The following is a 21,893-nucleotide window of genomic DNA, read 5'->3' as shown; positions in this document are numbered from 1 at the left end:
GAGTACCTGATTTAAGTAGGAGATGACGTGCTGGGATCTGACACATATGGACAAAAGGTGGTAAACCACAGGCTCTGGGAAGTGTTCTTCGTAGCTCAGAGAGGTCTGAAGACGACAGCTTGCAGCCTACTACCTGCTGTTGCTTTAAAACAACACAGTGAGCCAGGCAGTGGTGGCACACACCTTTGATCCCAGAACTCGGGAGGCAGAGGCAGGCAAATCTGAGTACATTCTAGGAATTAATTGATATAATAGCATCAGTGCTGCATGTCTGTAATCCCAACAATTGGAAGTGCCATGAGACCAAAACAACCACAGACTGTATTAGTGCCAAGTCAGCTAGCTCTGTCTCAGATAATAAAGCTACTTGTGATGAGACATACCTATAATCCAAGTTTGTGGGAGCTAAATGCAAAAGGAACAAAAAATTAACCTTATCTGATACTGAGTTCCTAACCTGAAACCTATCTCAAAAGCTTTGCTTAGAGAAGACAAAGAAACAGAAGGCAATGAATGTCACCCAGGTAAATTACAGAGGTATTACAGACCAAAAGAAGATACGTGACAAAAGTTGACTAATTTTTTCAAGTAATTTTGAAGTAATGAATCATTTTAAAGTGGCTCGTAAACCAGCTATAGGAGTTCCTGAAATGCTTGGGCATGACATCCTTCCTAGCAGGTGTAGGTTAAGGTCAGTTTAGCCCAAGTCCTCTGATGATTTGCTTTTGGATAAACCACAGAAGCTTAACCAAGCCTTTTAAATTTTGAAGCAATTCCGGGCGGTGTAGTGCACACCTTTAATCCCAGCACTCGGGAGGCAGAGGCAGGCAGATTTCTGTGAGTTCGAGACCAGCTTGGTCTACAGAGTGAGTTCCAGGACAGCCTCCAAAGCCACAGAGAAACCCTGTCTCGAAAAACCAAAAAAAAAAAAAAAAAAAAAAAAAGCAAGTCAATTTGTAAGGGTATTTTTTTTTTTGAGACAGGGTTTCTCTGTGGCTTTGGAGGCTGTCCTGGAACTCTCTTGGTAGTCCAGGCTGGTCTCGAACTTACAGAGATCCCCTGCCTCTGCCTCCCGAGTGCTGGGATTAAAGGTGTGCGCCACCAATGCCCGGCTTTGTAAGGGTATGTTAAGCTATGAATGTTGGATTCTTCCTACAGTCGTGTCCCTCCTCCTAAACTCTGTGTGTGTGTGTGTGTGTGTGTGTGTGTGTAGTTAGGGCAGGAGGCAGGACCATGTTGGATACCTCAGAACTGTCTTTGATTCCATTTCAGGGGATCTGATGCCTTCTTCTGGTCTCCATGGACACTGACATTACATCCATTATATACACATAAATAAAATATTTCAAAAATGAGTTACATGAACCTCTGGTTTGTAGTTGAGGTCATCAGAGAGTAGTATTAGCCTGCTGCTGTTCAATGAGGAGAGCCATGAGAACAGCAGGGAGTGGCTGTCGTATGGGGATGGCCAACCTGCTTAGATGTGAAGTCCCTGCTGGGAAAATAGAAGGTCAAAAGGAAAGGTGGGAGGGAACCCTATGGGACCTGGAGGAATCTACCTGGATCTGACCAAAAGTCTCTTCTGAGGGCAAGCTCGAACTCACAGAGATCTGCCTGCCCACATACACCTCCCCCCCAGCTTTCCATTGCCACTTATTGAATCAGTGTAATTTCCAAGTGCATCCTACTTCTCATAATGCCCACAGGTAACTGTTTTTTTACTCTTTACTCTTTGGGCATCCCCACCCAGCTCCCAAATAAATACCCAGAGACTTATCCTTTTCAATGCTTAGCCTTCGTTTGCCTATTTCTAGCCAACTTTAAACTTAATTATCCTGTCTGTCTTTTGCCTCTGGGCTTTTACTTTTCTCTACTTGTCTTTCTTTACTTCTTTGCTGGCTGGGTGGCTGGCCCCTGGTGTCTTCCTCTCCTCCTCTTTTCCTATTTTTCTGTCTGTATTCAGCCCCCCTCTCCTGTTTTGCTATTGGCTGTTCAGCTCTTTATTAGACCAATCAGGTATTTCAGACAGGCAAAGTAAGACAACACATCTGTACATTATTAAACAAATATCCCACGGCATAAAAGAATGTAATAAATCATTAACTAATATTCCACAACAGGCAAGTGTGGCTGTCACCCCTCAGTTGAGACGCTTCATTTTGAAGCAGACAAGAGACCATTACAGAAAGCTACAAGTGACCAAAATGCAGAGAAACAACCGACTGGAGTGCCCAGTGCCAACTGATGCATCCGCAACACAGCCCTACATCTGCCGCTCTGAGCACTGAGGGAGAGGACAAGGGCAGCTGTGAGATTGTGTCTTCTGTACAGGACAGGAAGCTGAACCCATGAAACCCAACAAAATGGCCAGACAAGACCTTCAGTTCCAAAACCAGTTGACATGCCCACGTGGGTGAGGGAAATCTCATGGAGCCCCACCTCTAGATGAAAAGCTGCAAGACCCCTAACTGATTATCCCATCAGCCCTAAAAACATGAACAGCATTCAATTTGTTAATCTCTACAGGTTATAGTTACTTTATGTTTTTTTAGACAGGGTCTCATCTGTGTAGCCCTGACTGTCCTGCAACTCACTCCGTAGACCAGGCTAGCTGGCCTCAAATGCATAGATCATCTGGTCTCTATCTCCTGAGAGCTGGGATTAAAGATGTGTGCCATCACAGGGAGGGAGGGGACAATAATTAAGAAAAGAAGGTTGAGGGCTGGAGAGATGGCTGAGAGGTTAAGAACACTGATTGAAAAAAAAAAAAAAAGAACACTGATTGCTCTTCCAGAGGTCCTGAGTTCAATTCCCAGCAACCACATGGTGGCTCACAACCATCCGTAGTGATCTGGTGCCCTCTTCTGGCCTGCAGACATACATGAAGGCAGGATGTTGTATTCATAATAAATAAATCTTAAAAAATAAAAGAAAAGAAGGTTGAGAACGGTGGTACACCCAGAATGTAGAGGCTGGTGGATTTCCATAAATTCCAGGCCAGCCTGGGCTGCATAGTGAAACCATGCCTTGAAGGAAGGAGGGAGGGAAAGAGGGAGGGAAGAAGAAGGCCATAGATTTGGCGGTTGAGGATGACATGGGATGGGTTGGTGGGAGAAGGGGAAATGCTGTAAATATAATACAAATACATAAAATTTAAAGAAAAAGTTTAATCCAAAAGGTATCCAGGTAGTAAGAAGCTAGAGGCAGAAAGAAACATTTTATTTGAAAAGTAAGACCAGTGCCAGTAAGATGGTTCAACAAGTAAAAGGCGCTTGCCACCGAGCCACAGACCTTAGCTTGGTCCTTGAGTCCACATGGGGGGAAGGACTTCTGAAAGCTGTCCTCTCTGTACTCATGCACACCAACACACTACCCCACACACAGAGGCATGTACTCATGTACAACAACACACCCCACACATACACACACACACAGGCATGTATTCATGTTCATGCACACCAACACACCACACACACACACACACAGAGGCATGTACTCATGTACAACAACACACCCCACACATACACACACACACAGGCATGTATTCATGTTCATGCACACCACCACACCACACACACACACAGAGGCATGTACTCATGCACACTAACACCCCCCACATACACACACACACAGGCATGTATTCATGTTTACACACACACAGGCATGTACTCATTCACACCAACACACACCACCACACATACACAGGCATGTACTCATTCACACCAACACACCACCCACACACACACAGGCATGTACTCATTCACACCAACACACCACACACACACACACACACAGGCATGTACTCATGCACACCAACACATCACACACACACACACACACACACACAGGCATGTAGTCATGCACAACACATCCCACATACACACAGGCATGTATCCATGCACACCAACACACCACACATACACACACACAGGCATGTACTCATGCACAACAACACATCACACACACAGACACACAGGCATGTAGTCATGCACACCAACACACCCCACATACACACACTAAAAACTTTATTGTGTGGCTAACAAAGGATACCCTGAGTGAATGCATCCCTTGACACAGGCACAACAATGTCCAGTGCCCATGGGAAAATGACAAGTTCCCACTCCCACCCCACCCCTACCCCCGCCCCAAGGCTCAAAGGGATGGCAGTCTTCCTCTCATCCATGTGCAGAAGTTGATAGTCTGTGCAGAAAATGTCCATCATAGCTTTATTCCCCTCCTTGATATCACCTGGAGAATGCTCCCCTACAGAGACTTCCACTGAGATTAACTAAACCTACTTCCCTGTTCAGCTGTATATAGTTTTTTGCTTGTTTGTTTGTTTTTTTAGTTTTTCGAGACAGGGTTTCTCTGTGGCTATATATAGTAATCTCGACACCTTCTCCAGATGTAGGCAATTACCTGTCTCCTGCTTCTGTTCAACTGTATGTAATAAACACATGAAGCTTCCAGGGTGATATTGCTCCCCCATCAGAAAGCCCTGTTGCCTACCTGATCTCGGCTTTTCTGTGTGTCTGTTTCTGCCCATGTGTAGGCGTCATTTCTCCATTTTCTAGACGCCCCGCTAAGGACTGACTGTTCCTAGAGCCATTTAAGGACTCGGCAGTGTTACACCTCTGTACTGCAAGCATATGTAAGGCTGAAGCCAGACGGCTGAGAATTCATGTCCAGGCTAGAGATGGAGTACAGTGGATTTGCATGCCAAGGCCCCAGCTTCAATCCCCAGCACAAGAAGGGACAGGAGTTGGAGGCCATTTTAGATAGCACAGCAAGTTCCAGTCCAACCTGGACTATATAGTGAAACCTGGTAAAACAAAACAGGCCAGGTGTGGTGGTGCTGACCCTTGACTCCAGTACTGAGGAGATAGAGGTAGGTGGTTCTGAGTTCAAGGCCAGCATGGTCTACATAGTGAGTTCCAGGACAGCCTGGGCTACGTAATGAGATTCTGTCTCTCCCAAACAAAGAAGTACCCTAGGGCAGGGGTGGCGTGTGGAGCTTGCCTGTAATCCCAGCACTGAAGACCCCGAGGAAAGAGGATGACAGGTTTGACTAGCCTGGTTTACACAGCCAATTCTAGGCCAACCAGCCTGGGCTACCTGGTAAGACTCTGTCTAAATTAAGTAAATTAGCAAGCAAGAAAATAGTGACTTGGAATTGTCAAGTGAAGGTGCCTGGTTTAGGCTGCTCTGAATTCCTGAAGCAGCGGCCCAGTGGGACAGGAGAATTTCAAGTGCCACCTAATTTTATGTCAACCTTGTAAGTGGACGTTTCTGTCCCACCAGCCAGCTCCCAAATAACCAGACAGACGGAGGCTTATAATTGTAAGTGCTCAGCTGGTAGTTTAAGCTTGCTCCTAAGTAGCTCTTACAACTTAAATTAACCCATATTAATTTATGCGCTGCCACATGGCCCGTGGCTTGTTACCTCCTCTCCTACATCCTGCTTCCTCTGCCTCTGGCTGGTAACTTCACCTTCTTCTAGCCAGAGTTCTTTCTGTTTAACTCTCCCACCTGCCCCTCCCCCTGCCTAGCTATTGGCCATTTAGCTCTGTATTAAACCAATGAGATCAACACATGTTCACAGTGCACAAAAAGATTTTTCCACAGTGCAACTCAACACAGGCTATGGTCATCTAAGAGGAAGGAACCCCAATTGGAAAAAAAAGCTTCCATAAGATCCAGCTATAAAGTATTTTCTTAGTGATTTGTAAGGGAGGACACAGCCCATTGTATGTGGGACCATCCCTGAGATGGTGCCCTGGGTTCTTTAAGAAAGCAGACTGAGCAAACCGTAAGCAGCTCCTCTTTCTTTCTCTTCCTTCCTTCCTTCCTTCCTTCCTTCCTTCGGGCTGTCCTAGAACTCCCTCTGTAGACCAGGCTGGCCTTGAACTCACAGAGATCCGCCTGCCTCTGCCTCCCGAGTGCTGGGATTAAAGGCGTGTGTCACAAACGCCTGGCAGCAGCTTCCCATTCTTTCTTTTTCTTTTTTATTTATTGTGTATATAAGCACATGTCTGTATGTCCACAGGCCTGCAGAGGACACCAGATGTCATTACAGAGGTTGTGAGCCACCATGTGGTTGCTGGGAATTGAACTCCGGACCTCTGGAGGAACAGGTAGTGCTCTTATCCTCTGAGCCATCTCTCCAGCCCGCAGCTCCCCTTTCGTGTCCTCTGCATCAGCTCCTGCCTCCAGGTTCCTGCCTTGTTAGAGTCCCTGTCCGACTCCACTCAGTGATGGATTAAGATATGGAAGCTTAAGCCAAATAGACCCTTTCCTCCTCATCCTGCTTTTGGTGGTGGTGGTTCCTCACAGCAATAGAAACCTGAAGACAAAGGAGTTATGATTTCACAGGAGGCCAGAATGAGTAGGGTTGTAAATATCAGTGAAGATAAATCAGAGACGAGCAGAGAACTAAAACACTGAGTGGATGTAAATATCTGAGAACCGGGGGTGGGAGGTGGGGCAGGGGGGGTAGGTGGGGGGACACGGGGACGGGACACGACAGTCACTCAACACGAGAGATGGAGCCTGTTGGGGTAGAAGAAAAGGTAGAAGAGTAGAGAGTAAGTCTACAATGCTGTGGGATAGTCCCTCTGTATGCTGCGAACGTGTATTCTTTGCACTGGTTAATAATGAAGCTGACTTGGCCTATAGCCAGGCAGAATAAGGCGGGGCGGGAAAGCCAAGCGGAGATACAGAGAGAAAGAAGGGCGGGGTCGAGGGAGATATGAGCCAGGTGCCAGAGGAGCAAGATGTGCTACACAGCAGGTAAAGCCACGAGCCACATGAAAGTGTAGATTAATAGAAATGGGTTCGTTTAAGTTAAGAGCTAGTTAGCAGCAAGCCTGAGCGATAGCCCAGCCTTCTGTAATTACTACAAGCTTCTGTGCAATTTTTGTACTGTGCAATAGGGACAGAAGAATCGCTCTACCTGCCTCCATAATAAAAGCAATTATTTTAACATTGTTTGAGACGGGGTCTCATTACAGCCCAGACTGGCCTTGAACTCAATATGTAGCCCAAGTTAACTTCTGATTCATGATCCTCCTGCCTCAGGCTTTGCTGGGACTACAAGGATGTGCCACCATGCCTAACTAGAAATCCTAAGTATCTATGGACACACAGGTTAGACACCCTGCTGTCTCACACCTAAAAGTTCTGCGGGAAGTATCTGAGAATGGAAGGGATGATCTTAAAGCACTCCCAATCTCGTGGAGGTCCCTCCTTCTGCAGCCTCCATTTTGTAAACTGTGGGGCCCATCTTCCCTTCCCAACATGATTGTTGACTGCCCTCTGCTGGTCAGTTCTTCCTATGGCGCTTCAAATAGTTTAATCGGAAAGCATGCAAAATGGAATTCTGTTAGTTACTGTGAAACATCTTTCTTTGATCACAAATGTGTTTAAAGTCTTGTTGAAGAGATTAAAAAAACCCATCCTAACTCTCAGGACACTTCCAGTCCAGTTTGAATAAAGATGAAAACGTGAATACATTCATTCACATAGCAAGGTAAAAGACTTGAGTGTGAAGAGCAAAGACTTCCCAAACGGTTAGGGCGAACGTGATCAGAGTTTTTTGTTGTTGTTTTGTTCTTGAGACAGGGTCTCACACAGCACAGGAGAGGCTCCACCTTGCTGTGCAGCAGAAGATGATTTTGAACACCTCATCTTCCTGCTTCTACCTCCTGAGGGCTGGGATTACAGGTGTGTACCAGATCACGTAGTTCTAGGGACTGAGTACATGGTCTAGTACTCCGCCAGCTGAGCTGCATCTCCAGTCCTTACTGAAAGAGGTCAGTGCAACTCAGCCTCACCTCGAGGCGACAGCAGTCTTCCCAAGTGCTGGGATTGTACAGGAGACAACACATTCGACCAGAGGAGACCTCGGAGTTAAGGTCGAGGAAGAGTGTGTCACCGCAGAACAGCCCAGACAAGGCCAGATAACTATGGGATGGAATCTAGTTAAAAACCGGCGAAGAGTGGTTAAGAGTCAGGTCATGCCACACAAACAGCCACGGCAGGGGTTAAGGTTAGTGATTGTATGACAGCCTCAATAGATCCAAATAGGGTCTCACTATTTAGCCCTGGCTGTCCTGGAACCCGCTCTGTAGAGCATGCTGGCCTCAAGCTCACAGGGATCTACCTGCCTCTGCCTCCTGAGTGCTGGGATTAAAGGTGTGCACCAGTTTTTACTACAACTACTCAAAGACTGACAGGGGGTTAGGCCCACCACACACTCATCCCTGAGAAAATTGGGCTGATTTAAAACATATTTAGAAGGTGGAATAAATAGAACTTGTTTTTTGTGGAAAAAGAGATTCCTTGCAAGGTGGGTATGGTGGCTCAAACATGTAATCTTAGCAGTCAGGGGACCAAGTGAGAGAGACTGCCGTGAGTCTGAGACCCAGCAGGCCACCCTGAACTACAGTGAAACTGCCTGAAAAAGCAAGCGAACAACCGACGCGTGGTGGCAAAAGTCTTCGGTCCCAGCTCTCGGCAGAGGCAGAGGCAGAGGCAGAGGCAGAGAGGCAGAGAGGCAGAGAGGCAGAGGCAGAGAGGCAGAGAGAGAGGCAGAGGCAGAGGCAGAGAGACAGAGAGGCAGAGAGGCAGAGAGGCAGAGAGGCAGAGAGGCAGAGAGGCAGAGGCAGAGAGGCAGAGGCAGAGGCAGAGGCAGAGAGGCAGAGAGGCAGAGGCAGAGGCAGAGGCAGAGAGGCAGAGGCAGAGAGGCAGAGGCAGAGAGGCAGAGGCAGAGGCAGAGGCAGAGGCAGAGGCAGAGGCAGAGGCAGAGGCAGAGGCAGAGGCAGGTGGATCTCTGTGAGTTTGAGGCCAGCCTGGTTTGCAGAGCGAGTTCCAGGGCAGCCAAGACTCGAAAAACTTAAAAAAAAAAAAAAAGGCAAACAAACAAAGATTCCTTGCATGAAACTCATTGATGCGGGGAGACTGATAGGTCCCAGCTGGAGGAACAGCCTATGGAAATGAGGATTAGCGATGGTGAGGCTAGACTCAGAGCTAGGAGGAGTGCCAGGGAAGCAGTGAGCCGGCCACATGAAGGTGGGAAACTTCGGTGCAAACACAGAGACAGCCCCATGAATTCTCAGAGTTCTTGGAGAAGATTGTGCCATGCAAGACATGAAATACAAGAACAGGTAGCCTCCAAACACGGGGCGAGTGGAACGGTTAGAGGCTGAGAAAGACACGTTCCCTAGCTTGGTTAATGCATACAGAGATTTTAATCTGTTTCTGGCACCTAACACGTACTAATGCCAAGTTTTCCTCTCAGCTCTGGGATCTGCAGTGCTTAAGGTTCAATAGGCCTCCTCCTAGGCCTGTGACACCTGAAGTTAATCTCAAGAAAATTCAAATGAGGGCTAGGGAATGCAGTTCAACGGAGAATGCTTGCCTGGCACATACCTGAACCCCTGGATTCGGCCCCAGCACCACGACATGTGTGAGCACACCTGTAACTCCAGCACCTGGAAAGGTAGGGGAGGAGGATCAGAAGTTCAAGGTATTCTTAGCTACAAGTTCACGGGCAGCCTGGATACTTAAAAATCCAAATGAGGGGCAATGCTTGTTTCTCGGGTTTCCAGTGTCATCAGACTTCCAGGTGTGACTTCTGGTCACCAATCTCCAAGACGCGCTCTTTTCCTAGAAATTTCATCACTATCATTGCACAACACCCACATTCCCAAACAAAACAAATCATGTATCTCATGAATCGTTTGTTACAGATCTCTCAAACTGCCTGGTGTCCTAGCAGCCAGAACAGCTGTGCATCGATTAGTTTCTATGCTACCCCGACCTAACCCAATGAAGCGAAGCATGTTTTCTTTCACTTCCACATTTAGCTAGGAAAGGGGAAAAAAAAAAGGAAACAAGCCATCGTCACGAACAGGATTCGAACCTGTGCGGGGAAACCCCATTGGATTTCGAGTCCAACGCCTTAACCACTCGGCCACCGTGACTTCCAAAAGTGTCCTCTGCCGCGCACTTACAGAAAGGGTCCGGGCGGCGCCCGCGGGAGGTGCGCGCGACCCCGGCGCGGTGGCGGCCCCGAGGCGCACACCTGGAGCCGCTGCCTCCTCTCGCGCTCGCCTCGCCCGGAAGGGTCGGGGGCTCCGGGCTCGCAAACCGATCCCTTAATCACAGACGACCGGCAAAGACCCGGAAGTCAAACGGAGGGAAGAGACCCCTCACCTGAGCCCCGCTCGGGGAGGGGTGCTGGGTGGCACCGGGACCCGGGGCGTCGGGAACACACGTGGGGTCGAAAGAGAAATGGGAAGAGACGAAAGGAACTTATGGGCGCGAAGGGAGCGCGCATGATGGGGGCCACCCGGGGTCACGTGCGGGCGGGGCTCCTGCAGAGCGGGGTCCCCGTGGGGTCCCCACCCTCGCTGCGGGACCCCGGGGAGCAGCCGCCACGCACACGCGAGGCTCGCCGCCACGGCCCCGGAGCCCGCCGGGTGCGCTCGCCCGCTCGCTGAGGCCGCGTCGGGCCGGGCCGCCGACAGGGGGCGCTCCGCGGGCCGGGGCCGGCCCAGGCGGCAGGAGGCGGCGGCCGTGGCGGCGGGAGGCGGCGGTGGGAGGCGGGCGGAGGAGGAGGCGGGAGCTGAGCTGAGCCGAGCGGAGCTGAGCGGGGCGGGCGGGCGGGCGGGCGGGCGGCGGCGGGGCCCGAGCCCGAGAAGATGGCGGTGCGGAAGAAGGACGGCGGCCCCAACGTGAAGTACTACGAGGCCGCGGACACCGTGACCCAGTTCGACAACGTGCGGCTCTGGCTCGGCAAGAACTACAAGAAGGTACGCCGGGCTGGCCGGCCGGGACAAAGGGCTCGCGGGCCGCGGCTCTCCCGGGGCCGGCCCACCCTCGGGCCGCCTCGCCTCGCCGCCCCGCGCCGCGCCCCTCCCCGCGGCCTCCCCGCGCCGCGCCGCGCCCCTCCCCCACCCCGCCCCCACCGTGCCCTCTGTCCCGGGCTCGCCCGGGGCTCGGGGCGGCGGCCCAGGGCCCGATCGCCCTCGCCCTCCCGGAGGCTAACCGGCCCAGGGCCAGCCAGCCGGCCGGCCGGGTGCCGCCGCGCGCCTCCTCTCCGGTGTGCGAGCCGCGGCGCCCCCACCCCACCCCCGCCGCAGCTTCCCCGCCGAGCCAGGTACCGGCGCGGCCCAGGGCTCCCTCCCCGGTGCTTTGTATCCGTCCAGAGACAGGCGGAGAAAGCGGGAGGGTAGACAGGCACGGGGCAGGCCGTGGGAAGGGTCTCTACCTGGGGGATCACCTGTCCCCCAGGCTTTAATCCCCTTCCCTCCTCTTCGGGGGCCAGGGCAGCGGCCCCTTGGCTTCACAATAAAGTCGCTCTGCTAACCCAGCCTAGCTAGCTAGCATCGCTTGGGGTTTGAGGGCCAGAGCCTGGGATAAGCTTTACATCGCCAGTCCCCACCCCCACCTCGTAACTGGAAATAAGGGTGGTGGTGAACAAAAGGGTCCAAGAAGCCTTACCTGTTTTTAAAAACAAAAAAACAAAAACAACCCCAAATCTCATTCTGGTGTCTTCATTGTCTCTAGGCTTTTTTTTTCCCCCCTGGATATGGCCTGCTTCCTGGCTAAGGGTCCCCCCCTTATTTTCTTTTACAGCCCCAACTCTTTCTACCTCAGCTTTGCAGCCTGTCAGAATACAGTGGTCGGCTTCAGGACTCCCCCTAACCCTGGTTTGAGTTGGGGTCTCTGTGGGTGTCAAGACTCTTGACACACAGCTGTTGGGTCTGTGACTCTGTACCCCCAGCATGAGGTTCTGCTTCCCAGTCTGCTTTTGACCTTTTGAAGGGAGGGAGACCAGACTAGGGTCTTAGTCTGTCGCCCCGAGGGGTTTGACAGCTGTGACCCGATTCAGCTTTCAAGTGCTGAACTCTTTGTCATCTACTTCTCCCTACACAGATCTTTTGACACCTCCCACCGAGAGGTTCCGACTCTGATTAGGGTAGAGGAAATAAGGGTCAAAAGGTAAAGAGAAAATTAGTTCCTTGGCTCAGTGAACAGAACAGAAAGGTAGGATTCCAGGTATCGCCACAGGGAAATGCTTGAGGTCATTGTTTCCCCAGAAAAGAATAGGTAGATATTGTCTTCCTACTTATCATCAGGCCAAGTGGGTGGTCTGCGCTCCTTGCTAGAGAGGAGACCCTGCAATGACAATCCGTCCAGTTTCAGTAGAAGCAAAAATGTACAGGCTTAATTTTGAAGTCAGACTGCCCTGCCTCTCTTCTTTGCTCTCTTAAGATACCGTTATGGGTGGAAGCCTGGTCTTTTATCGTGTTCCCCCAAGAAATACATTGTTGTGTCACTTAGAGCCTCAAAGGGATTTTTGTTGCCTTGCCTTGAACTCCATAAAGCTTTGAGATTTTACTGCTGACTGGGGATGAGGTGGCCAGATAGCAGGGTGTTGCGCAGAGGCAAAGCGTCCCTGCTGTCTGTCTGTCCCCAGTGCTGGCAGCCTGCGCGGCGACAGTGAAATTCAGAAGCTGCTGGAGCCTCTTGATAGAGACAGACACACGAGGAGAACGGCACAGTTTTGTCTGCCCCAGGTGCTTCCAAACACACAGGGGAAAGGAACAGGAGGTGGTAGAGAGAGTGTCTGGAATCTGTTTCTCTTCCTTTCCTCCTTCCCCAGTACATACAAGCAGAGCCGCCGACCAACAAGTCCCTGTCTAGCCTGGTTGTGCAGCTGCTCCAGTTTCAGGAAGAGGTTTTTGGCAAGCATGTCAGCAACGCACCCCTCACTAAACTGCCGGTGAGTGCAAGGGATGAGTCCTCCAACCTGTTTGCTTAAAATTTTCTTTTCCTACATGCACGTAATCCCAGAATTAGGGGCATTGAGGCAGGAGAATCAAAAGTTGGAGGCCAGACTGATCTGCATAGTAGTTCAGACACCGTGTGCTGTGTTAGGAGACCCTGTCTCAAAAATAAATGCACCTTATTTCTCTTAAAATTTCATAACTTTGGTAGATTTATTTCCTACAGTAATAGTCTCCATTAGTAGTCAGGGCATTATGGCTTGAACTAGTTCCCAGCTGGCTATTCCTGTTATTTTAGAAAACCCCTGTGCCACAAGTAACCTGAGAATGTGGGGTTTAGTGCTCTGGTGTCTCATGGTTATGGTTTAAAAGGGTGTGACGTTTTGGGAGCAGGAGAGATGGCTCAGTGGTTAAGAGCACTTGCAGAGCATCTGGGTACGATTCCTAGTACCCTTTTCTTTCTTTTCTTTTCTTTTCTTTTTTTTTTTTTTTGAGACAGGGTTTCTCTGTGGCTTTGGAGGCTGTCTTGGAACTAGCTCTTGTAGACCAGACTGGCTTTGAACTCACACAGATGCCTCTGCCTCCCGAGTGCTGTGATTAAAGGTGTGTGACACCACTGCCCGGCCCAGGGATTCTTCTGACCTTCATGGGCATTGTCAGATGCACATGCAGGCAAAACACTCATACACATAAAATAAATGAATCTAAAAAAGTAAAAAATGAGTGAGGTTTGAGGTCAGGTATGGAGGCTCACATCTGATATACCCACCACTTAGAAGCCTGAGTCACAGCCAGGCATGACAGTGCTCACCTTTAATCCCAGCACTCAGGAGGCCCAGGCAGGTAAATATGAGTTCGAGGACAGCCAGGACTACACAAAGAAACCCTGTTTCCAAAAGAAAAAAAGTCTGAGTCAGGAACATTACAGATTGAAGCCAGCCTAGGAAATTTGGCAACACCCTGTCTTAAAATGTTAGGAAGGGGGCTGGAGACAAAGCTCTGGTAGTGCTCTTGCCTAGCCTGTAAGAGGTCCAGAATCGCATCTTCATTGCGCAGAGGGGATGATGGTCAGTGGGTAAAGTGCTCAGAACTAGTGCCTTGAACTAACTACCCACATGCTAGAAGGAGAGAACAACACCCTGTGACCTCCACCTATACACACACACATATGTACACACACACACACACACACGCGCGCACGTGCGCACATACACACACATATACACATATACACATATGTACACACACATACACACACATATACACATATACACATATGTACACACACATACACACACATATATACATACACATACATATACACACAATACACATATATACATACACATTTAACACACACATACATACATAATAACACACATAACACGCACATATATACATACACAATACACATATATACACACTCATATGCATACACACAATACACATACATGTATAACACACGTATACATACATACATAACACACATATATACATACACAATACACATATATACACACTCTATGCATACACACAATACACATACATGTATAATACACACACATACATACATAATACATAACACACATATACATATACAGTACATATACATACACGCTCACACATATATGCATACACACAATACACATACACATATAACACGCACATATATACATACACAATACACATACATACACACTCACATATATGCATACACACAATACACATGCATGTATAACACACATATACATACATACATAACACACACATATATACATATATAGTACATATACATACATGCTCACACATATATGCATACACACAATACACATATAGCACACACACATACACATATACACAACATAACACACACACAATAGATTAATACATGTATTTCCTTAAAAGAGGCAATGAGACTTAGATTTGTATAAACTTGAGTTTTGTCCTGGTCCTGCCGCATGATGGTTGTGGGGTAGCTCTATAAGAGTCTTAATAATCTCATCTCTACATGAATTTAGTAGATCTACTTTATAGTGCTTCATCAGGAGTTCGTGAAATAATCCAGTAGAGGGCTTGTTCCAAAGGGACTTTTTAAAAATGAATATTGGTTTCTAACCTTTTCCAGGTCATATGGTGCAATGACATGTGGGTTAAATGTTTCCAATTTTGAGGGACAAGCATAGTGGTGCATGTCTTTAATCTCAGTACTCAGGAGACAGAGGCAGGGGAATTGCTGCAAGTTCCAGACCAGTTTGGTCTACATGTGGCTTCTAGGTCAGCCGGGGCTACATAGTGAGGCACTGTCTTAAAAACAAACAAACAAACAAACAAACAAACAAAACATTTGAGAAGATCAGTTCAGAGTGGGATTTTTGTGGCAGGGTTTTTATGTGCCAAAAAAAATTTTACAATGTAACTCACACTTCTTCCTGGTTTCTATTTTATAGATCAAATGTTTCTTAGATTTCAAAGCAGGAGGATCCCTGTGCCACATTCTCGCAGCTGCCTACAAGTTTAAGAGTGACCAGGGATGGTGAGATGCCTTCTCTCTGCTTTTTATGTTTACTTCAGGGGAAATCCACAGTGTGTCCTAGGGTCCTTCTGAAGCCAGAGAGCGCATTAGAAATCCTATGTGTCTTTTATTTTGATAGGCCAGGAAAACAGATGACATAGCCAGAACAGTCCCCAACCAGTGAGTAGGTGTGGAGTATCAGCAAGAGGGTCTTTAGGTTGGCTTCTCACACTTTGTCCTTTTGATTTAACGCATGGAGTGGCTCATGCAGTTGAGACCAGGAGCCCTTTGTTCCCTGTGATTTGGGCAAAATCTGTAACAAGATTACCTCCTAATTTCCCATGTTAAGAAGTTTTGTACCAAGCTGGGAGTTGGTGACGCACGCCTTTAATCCCTGTACTCAGGAGGCAGAGACAGGTGGATCTCTGTAAGTTTGAGGCCAGCCTGGTCTATAGAGCAAGTTCTAGGAATAGTTGGGGCTGTTACACAGAGAAACTCTATCTTGAAAAAACAAACAAAAAAATCCAAAAACTTATGTACCCCTGGGGCTAAAGACATGGCTTAGCGGTTAAAGCACTGGCTGCTCTTGCAGAGGACGTGGTCCTGTTTCCACATGCCACATGGCTGCTCTTAACCCTCGTTCCTGGAGATCCAATGACTTCTTATGGCCTCCTCGGGCATTGCATTCACATAGTGCTTACAAGCAGGCAATACACATAAAGTAAAAATATAAATTACAAAAAAAGAAAAAAGTCCTGTACCTCACCTTTTCCGCAGACACGAACTATAATTTACTAGATTATTGTCCCTTTACAAGGCGGCGTTACGATTTCCAGAATCCATCACGCATGGACCGCAATGTGGAAATGTTCATGACCATTGAGAAGTCCTTGGTACAGGTAGCGTACCCATCCCCCCCCATCCATTTGCCTTTCTGCAGTAAGAATGTAAAACAGTCTCTCTTTATCTCATCCACTTCTACTCCTCACAGAATAATTGCCTGTCTCGACCCAACATTTTCCTGTGCCCAGAGATTGAGCCTAAACTGCTGGGGAAATTAAAAGACATTGTTAAGAGGCATCAGGTGAGTGTGGAGGATGGCGGGTAAGTCAGGCTCCTGACCTCCTGACTGGTTCACGCACTGCCACCCTGTTACACATGCTCTCCACGACTTTCGTGTCTGCCTCAGGAGGCAGCGCGTGCCACGCTCTCCCTTGCCCTGGCCCTCTCTCTACTCACACTTTGAGCTCGGTTCCCCAGGCTTGAATGAGTTGTCTCTGCCCTTGGCACTGCTTGGCCTGCATGAAGGAGAGCGTCGTCCACTGAACTACACAGACCTGCCTTCAGATAGACGCAACCCTGGAGTCAGGCGCCGTGATGTGCCCTGGCACTTGGGAAGTGGAGGCAGGAGGATCAAAAGAGTTCAAGTCACCCTTGGCTACATAGTGTTTTCAGGCCTGCCTGGCTATAAAGTGATGCTGTTAAAGCAACCACCAAACCTCCGCTCTTTGGAACTGCTTTTTATTAGTTTGTTTGCTTGTTTGGTTGGTTTGGTTTTTCGAGACAGAGTTTCTCTGTGTAGCTGTGTAGTCACAGAGATCCACCTGCCTCTGCCTCTCGAGTGCTGGGGTTAAAGGCTTGCGCCACCGCCGCCCTGCTGGAACTACTTTTTAATGAGAAGCACATATTATGGATAGGCACAGAGTCCACTTTAAATTTCCTATGGGTAGGACTGGGGGGATGTCTCTCAGTGTGTTATGCAAGCATGAAGAACTGAGTCTGGATCCTCAGGACACATGTAAAACCTGGGCGTTGCGGTTCCTACCTATGACTCCGGTGCTGGAAGATAGGAACAGGTAGATCCCTGGGACTTGTTAGCCAGCTAATCTGAAATGTCAAGCTCCTAGTTCACTGTCTCAAAAAAATAAGATGGAGAATAGAAGCTAGAGGTCACTTGTAGTTGACCTCTAGCTTCTACACACACACACCACACACACACACACACACCACACACACACACCACACACACACATACACACACACACACACAGGCAGTACACCACACACACCTCTCCAATATGCAGTGTATCCACACAGAGGCTTGTCTGTGGGGATATTTAATTCATTGGCTTTTCCCCAATGCTAACACATCATAACCACTGTGGTTTTTGCCACTTACGTGATGTTGCTAGAAAATACAAGCTAATTTTAATGCCACTGCAAGAAAGATATAGTTAGGGGCTGGAGAGATGGCTCAGTGGTTAAGATCACTGGCTGCTTTTCCAGAGGACCTGGGTTCAATTCCCAACACCCATGTGGCAGCTCCGAACTGTGTGTAACTCCAGTTCCAGGGCATCTGGCATCCTTACATCAATGCACATAAAATAAAGTTAATAAAGTATTGAAAAAAGATGTAGCTAGATGGGCAGGTCTGTGCTTACACTTTAATTCTTACATTTATACCTGAGAGTAATTCAAAAGGAAGTAGATTTACCTGCTTTTCCTTGTGCTATCCAGGGAACCATCACTGAGGATAAAAGCAATGCCTCCCATGTTGTATATCCTGTCCCAGGAAACCTAGAAGAAGGTGAGACCGGGTTTTCTTGATCCTCTGCTATGATGGCTTGGGCTGGTGGATGGAGGACCACGTAGCTCACAATACACACCTGAGATTCCGGGCATTGCAATCCTGAACCCTCACCCCATGGGTTCCTGTTACTGAGTCTCCTGCTACAACAGCAGAGTGCTTAGGTAGAGCCTTTGCCTACTCATTGTGCTTCCCTGCAGCTGATCGCTCCCTCTTCTGTCTCTGTCCTCAGAGGAATGGGTGCGGCCAGTCATGAAGAGGGACAAACAAGTTCTTCTGCACTGGGGCTACTACCCTGACAGGTGAGGATGGGCTCTCGGGGTGCTCAGGGGAGCAGCAGCCAGACACAGAAGCCCTGGTGGAGCAAGAAGGCACTGTTCTGGGTTGTTTATTTCCTTACTTGTTTTTTGATACAGAATTTTGCTATGTAATCCAGACTGGCATGGAACTTGCTATGTAGATCAGACTGGCCTCAACCTTGTAGCAGTCCTCTTACCTCAGCCTCCTTAATGCTGGGATTAAAGGCATGTGCCACCACACTGGCTTTTGTGTGTGTATTTGTTCCCTTTTTCTTAGTTAGGTTGATTTTTCCAAGTTTATTATTATTATTATTTTTTGGTTTCTTTTTTTTGTTTGTTTTTGTTTTTTTGAGACAGAGTTTCTCTGTATTACTTTGGAGGCTGTTCTGGAACTCACTCTATAGACCAGGCTGGCCTCGAACTCACAGAGATCCACCTGCCTCTGCCTCCCAAGTGCTGGGATTAAAGGCATGTGCCACCAACACCTGGCCCAAGTTTATTTTCTATGTGTATAAATGTTTTGCCTGCATGTATGTATGTCTGTAGACCATGTGTGTGCAGTACCCACAGAAGTCACAAGAGGGCATCAGGTCCCCTGGAACTGGAGTTATAGATGGTTGTGAGTCACCATGTGGGTGCTGGGAACTGAACCTAGGTCCTCTGCAAGAGCAACAGATGTTCTTAAATACTTAGCCATTTCTCTAGCTACTGCTTTTTGGTGTTTGTTTTGAGACCAGCTCTTATGACCAAGTTGATCTGGACACCTGCCTTAGCCTCCTCGGTGTTTGAATTACTGAGGAGCCACCATGCCCAGCGTCCAGTTCCTGAGTTTGTTTAGTTTTGAGACAGGGTCTTACTGGGTAATTTTGGCTGATCTGGGACTCACCATGTATGCCAGGCTGACCTTGAACTCACAAAGATCCACCTGCCTTTGCCTCCCAAATGTTGGGATCTAAAGGTGTGTGCCACCCCTGCCTAGCAATTTTTTTTAATGTGTTTCTACTCTATATATGTATGATTGGGGGTGATCAGATAACCTCAAGTTCATCCTCAGGAATGATGTCCACTTCCTTTGAGACAGCGTTTCTCATTGACCTGGAACTCACCAGCTGGTGTAGACTGGATGGCCGGAGGGCCTTGGGGATCCTACTGTCTGTGTCTTTGAAGATGAGCTTGCAAGCATAAGCCACCATGCCTAACATTGTTTGTTTACTTTTATGTGTGTGAGCGTTTTTCCCTGCATACATGTGTGTGCACCACATGCTTGCCTGGTACCTGCAGAGGTCAGAAGAGGGTGCCTGGAGATTGTCTGAACAGAAGTTACAGGCAGTTGTGAGCTGGGAACTGATGCAGATCCTCTGCAAGAGCAACAATTGTTCTTAACTGCTGAGTCATCACCTCAGCCCATGCCCAGAATTTTTATATAGGTTCCGGGATAGAAGTCAGGTCTGTGAGCTTGCTGACTACATCATTCCCACATCAGTTTATTTCCTTTTTATCACACACACACACACACACACACAGACACACACACACACACAATACATACATACAGTTTGTTTAAGGCAAGGTCTCACAGCCGTGGCTAACCTGACTTGCTCTGTAGACCAAACTGGCTTTGAACGCACAGAGATCCACCAGCCTTGAGTGCTGGGATTAAAGGATTGCTCTACCACTCCTGGCCTTTCTTTTCTTTTCTTTTTTTTTTTTCTTGGTTTTTCGAGACAGGGTTTCTCTGTGTAGTTTTGGAGGCTGTCCTGGCACTCGCTCTGTAGACCAGGCTGGCCTCGAACTCACAGAGATCCGCCTGCCTCTGCCTCCACTCCTGGCCTTTCGTATCCCTGTGTGTGCATGTGTGTGCATGCATCTGTGTGTACGTGCATCTGTGTGTGTGTGCATCTGCGTGTGCGTGCATCTGTGTGCATGCATGTACGTGCATCTGTGTGTGCATGTGTGTGTGCATGTGTGTGTGCATTTGTGTGTGCATCTGTGTGTACATGCGTGTGCGTGCATCTGTGTGCATGCATCTGCGTGTGCATGCTTGCATGCGTGTATGCATTGGGAGGCCAGGGACTATAGCCAATGCTTCCATTCCACTTTGGGATTCCAGGGACCCAGCTCAGGTCACCAGGCTTGTGTGGCAAGCACTTGTATGCACTGAGCCGTTCTGCTGACTGAAGTCCATAGGTTTTGATCTCAAACAAAGGCAAGCATTGTCAAACATCTGTAATCTCAACACTTGAGAAGCCAAGAGAATTAAGAATTCAAAGTCATCCTCCGTTTCCTGAGAAGTTTAGGGCCAGCCTCAGCTATGTGAAATCATGTCTCAAAACAAAAGTTAAAAAAGTGTAATACTAGGAAAATGTCAGTATGCTCCTCAGGCTACCTCAGACACAAGATTTTCCTGCCTTAGCTTCTAGAGTGCTGGGATTATGGGCAGCATCACTAAGCCTGGCTTTATTGATTCTGTTCCTGGTTTGTTGTCGATAGTTTCTGGAGTCCAGGAGCCTGTGTTGCTCGACAGTTACTCACCACTGAACTACGTCTAGCCCTCTTGCATTTTTGTTATGAGACAAGATCCTACTGCTCTGACCAGGCTGGCCTTTAATTCTCTAAATAGTTCAGGCTGGCTTTGAACTTGCATCGATTTTCCTGCCTCAACCTCCTGAGTACAGAGATCGCAGACATAAGTCGCCACACCCAGCAGCTTGAAATATTTTATAATATGCTTTTGTTGCTTTAAAGTAGAGAGAATCCCAATTTAATTGGACAAATCAACAGCTGAATGTTTTTTGTAAATGGAAAAGGCAGGACTGGGTGTATAAATCAGTGGTAGAGCTTCTTAGCTCCGTCTCCATGCAGCGGAAGAAAAATGTGCATGACTGTACCTTGTTTCCACCCCGTCCTGTTGTCTCTGCTTGATGCTGAATCTCCTCTGGCAGTTATGACACGTGGATCCCAGCCAGTGAAATTGAAGCCTCTGTGGAAGATGCGCCAACTCCTGAGAAGCCTAGGAAGGTGAGCTTTCCTACCCTAGCCCCTGGAAGAACCCCCAAGGCCGGTCTCTCTGTCGGGGAGCAGGGCCTCTGTGCACTTGGGCTCAGTCTGGCTCTTGTCCAGCGTGACCTGCCTCTGTGCTTCAGGTCCATGCAAAGTGGATCCTCGACACAGACACTTTCAATGAGTGGATGAATGAGGAAGACTATGAAGTCAATGACGACAAAAGCCCTGTTTCCCGACGGAAGAAGATTTCAGCAAAGACGTTGACAGATGAGGTGAAGATCCTGCTCCTTTTTCTTAAGCTCTGAGCTTGCACCTCAGAACCAGCCTCAAGGGGAACTGGAGGCTGACGTTCATCCCAGCTCTCTGATGTGCAGGTGAACAGCCCAGATTCGGACCGACGGGACAAGAAGGGAGGGAACTATAAGAAGAGGAAGCGTTCTCCCTCTCCTTCACCGACCCCAGAAGCTAAGAAGAAGAATGCTAAGAAAGGGTATGGAACCTCTCTGCCATGCACACTGGCCTCTTTTTTTTTTTTTTTTTTTTTTTTTTGCATGTTAACAGTTTATTACAGCAAGACTGAAGGGGGGGCGGCAGACATGAGGGAGAGAGTGAGGTAAGGGAGAAGAGGAGAGCAGGCACTGTCCTCTTGTTGTGTGTCAAAGGGAAGACAGAATGCTTCTTGAAATCACTGCCCCTGG

At 48.3% G+C, this 21,893-nt stretch overlaps 1 protein-coding gene and 1 non-coding gene across 12 annotated transcripts in view; one reads left to right on the top strand and one right to left on the bottom strand.

Annotated features, from left to right (window-relative positions):
- Positions 1-9,901: 9,901 nt before the first annotated feature.
- Trnas-cga lies at positions 9,902-9,983 on the bottom strand. The gene has a single exon. It is a non-coding gene; the product is annotated as a tRNA-Ser (tRNA).
- Positions 9,984-10,660: 677 nt separating this feature from the next.
- Positions 10,661-21,893, top strand: part of Smarcc2 (SWI/SNF related, matrix associated, actin dependent regulator of chromatin subfamily c member 2) — a 28,046-nt gene continuing 16,813 nt past the window's right edge. For 6 of the 11 annotated variants that reach the window (XM_040754685.1, XM_040754688.1, XM_040754684.1 and 3 more), the window contains exons 1-10: positions 10,661-10,814; positions 12,671-12,790; positions 15,242-15,327; positions 16,124-16,205; positions 16,298-16,390; positions 17,824-17,893; positions 18,126-18,195; positions 21,135-21,210; positions 21,336-21,467; positions 21,570-21,685. In XM_040754685.1, the coding sequence (XP_040610619.1) occupies positions 10,704-10,814; positions 12,671-12,790; positions 15,242-15,327; positions 16,124-16,205; positions 16,298-16,390; positions 17,824-17,893; positions 18,126-18,195; positions 21,135-21,210; positions 21,336-21,467; positions 21,570-21,685 (956 nt within the window). In that variant the 5' untranslated portion in view covers positions 10,661-10,703. Of the gene's footprint in view, positions 10,815-12,670; positions 12,791-15,241; positions 15,328-16,123; positions 16,206-16,297; positions 16,391-17,823; positions 17,894-18,125; positions 18,196-21,134; positions 21,211-21,335; positions 21,468-21,554; positions 21,686-21,893 lie in introns of all 11 variants that reach the window. The other 5 variants (XM_040754683.1, XM_040754682.1, XM_040754679.1 and 2 more) reach the window with 1 other exon arrangement.

The sequence above is a fragment of the Mesocricetus auratus genome, unplaced genomic scaffold, assembly GCF_017639785.1.
Source record: "Mesocricetus auratus isolate SY011 unplaced genomic scaffold, BCM_Maur_2.0 Super-Scaffold_100011, whole genome shotgun sequence".
Lineage (NCBI taxonomy): Eukaryota > Metazoa > Chordata > Mammalia > Rodentia > Cricetidae > Mesocricetus > Mesocricetus auratus.
Note: the sequence above shows the minus strand (reverse complement) of the source record. Positions and strands in the feature narration are given on the sequence as shown.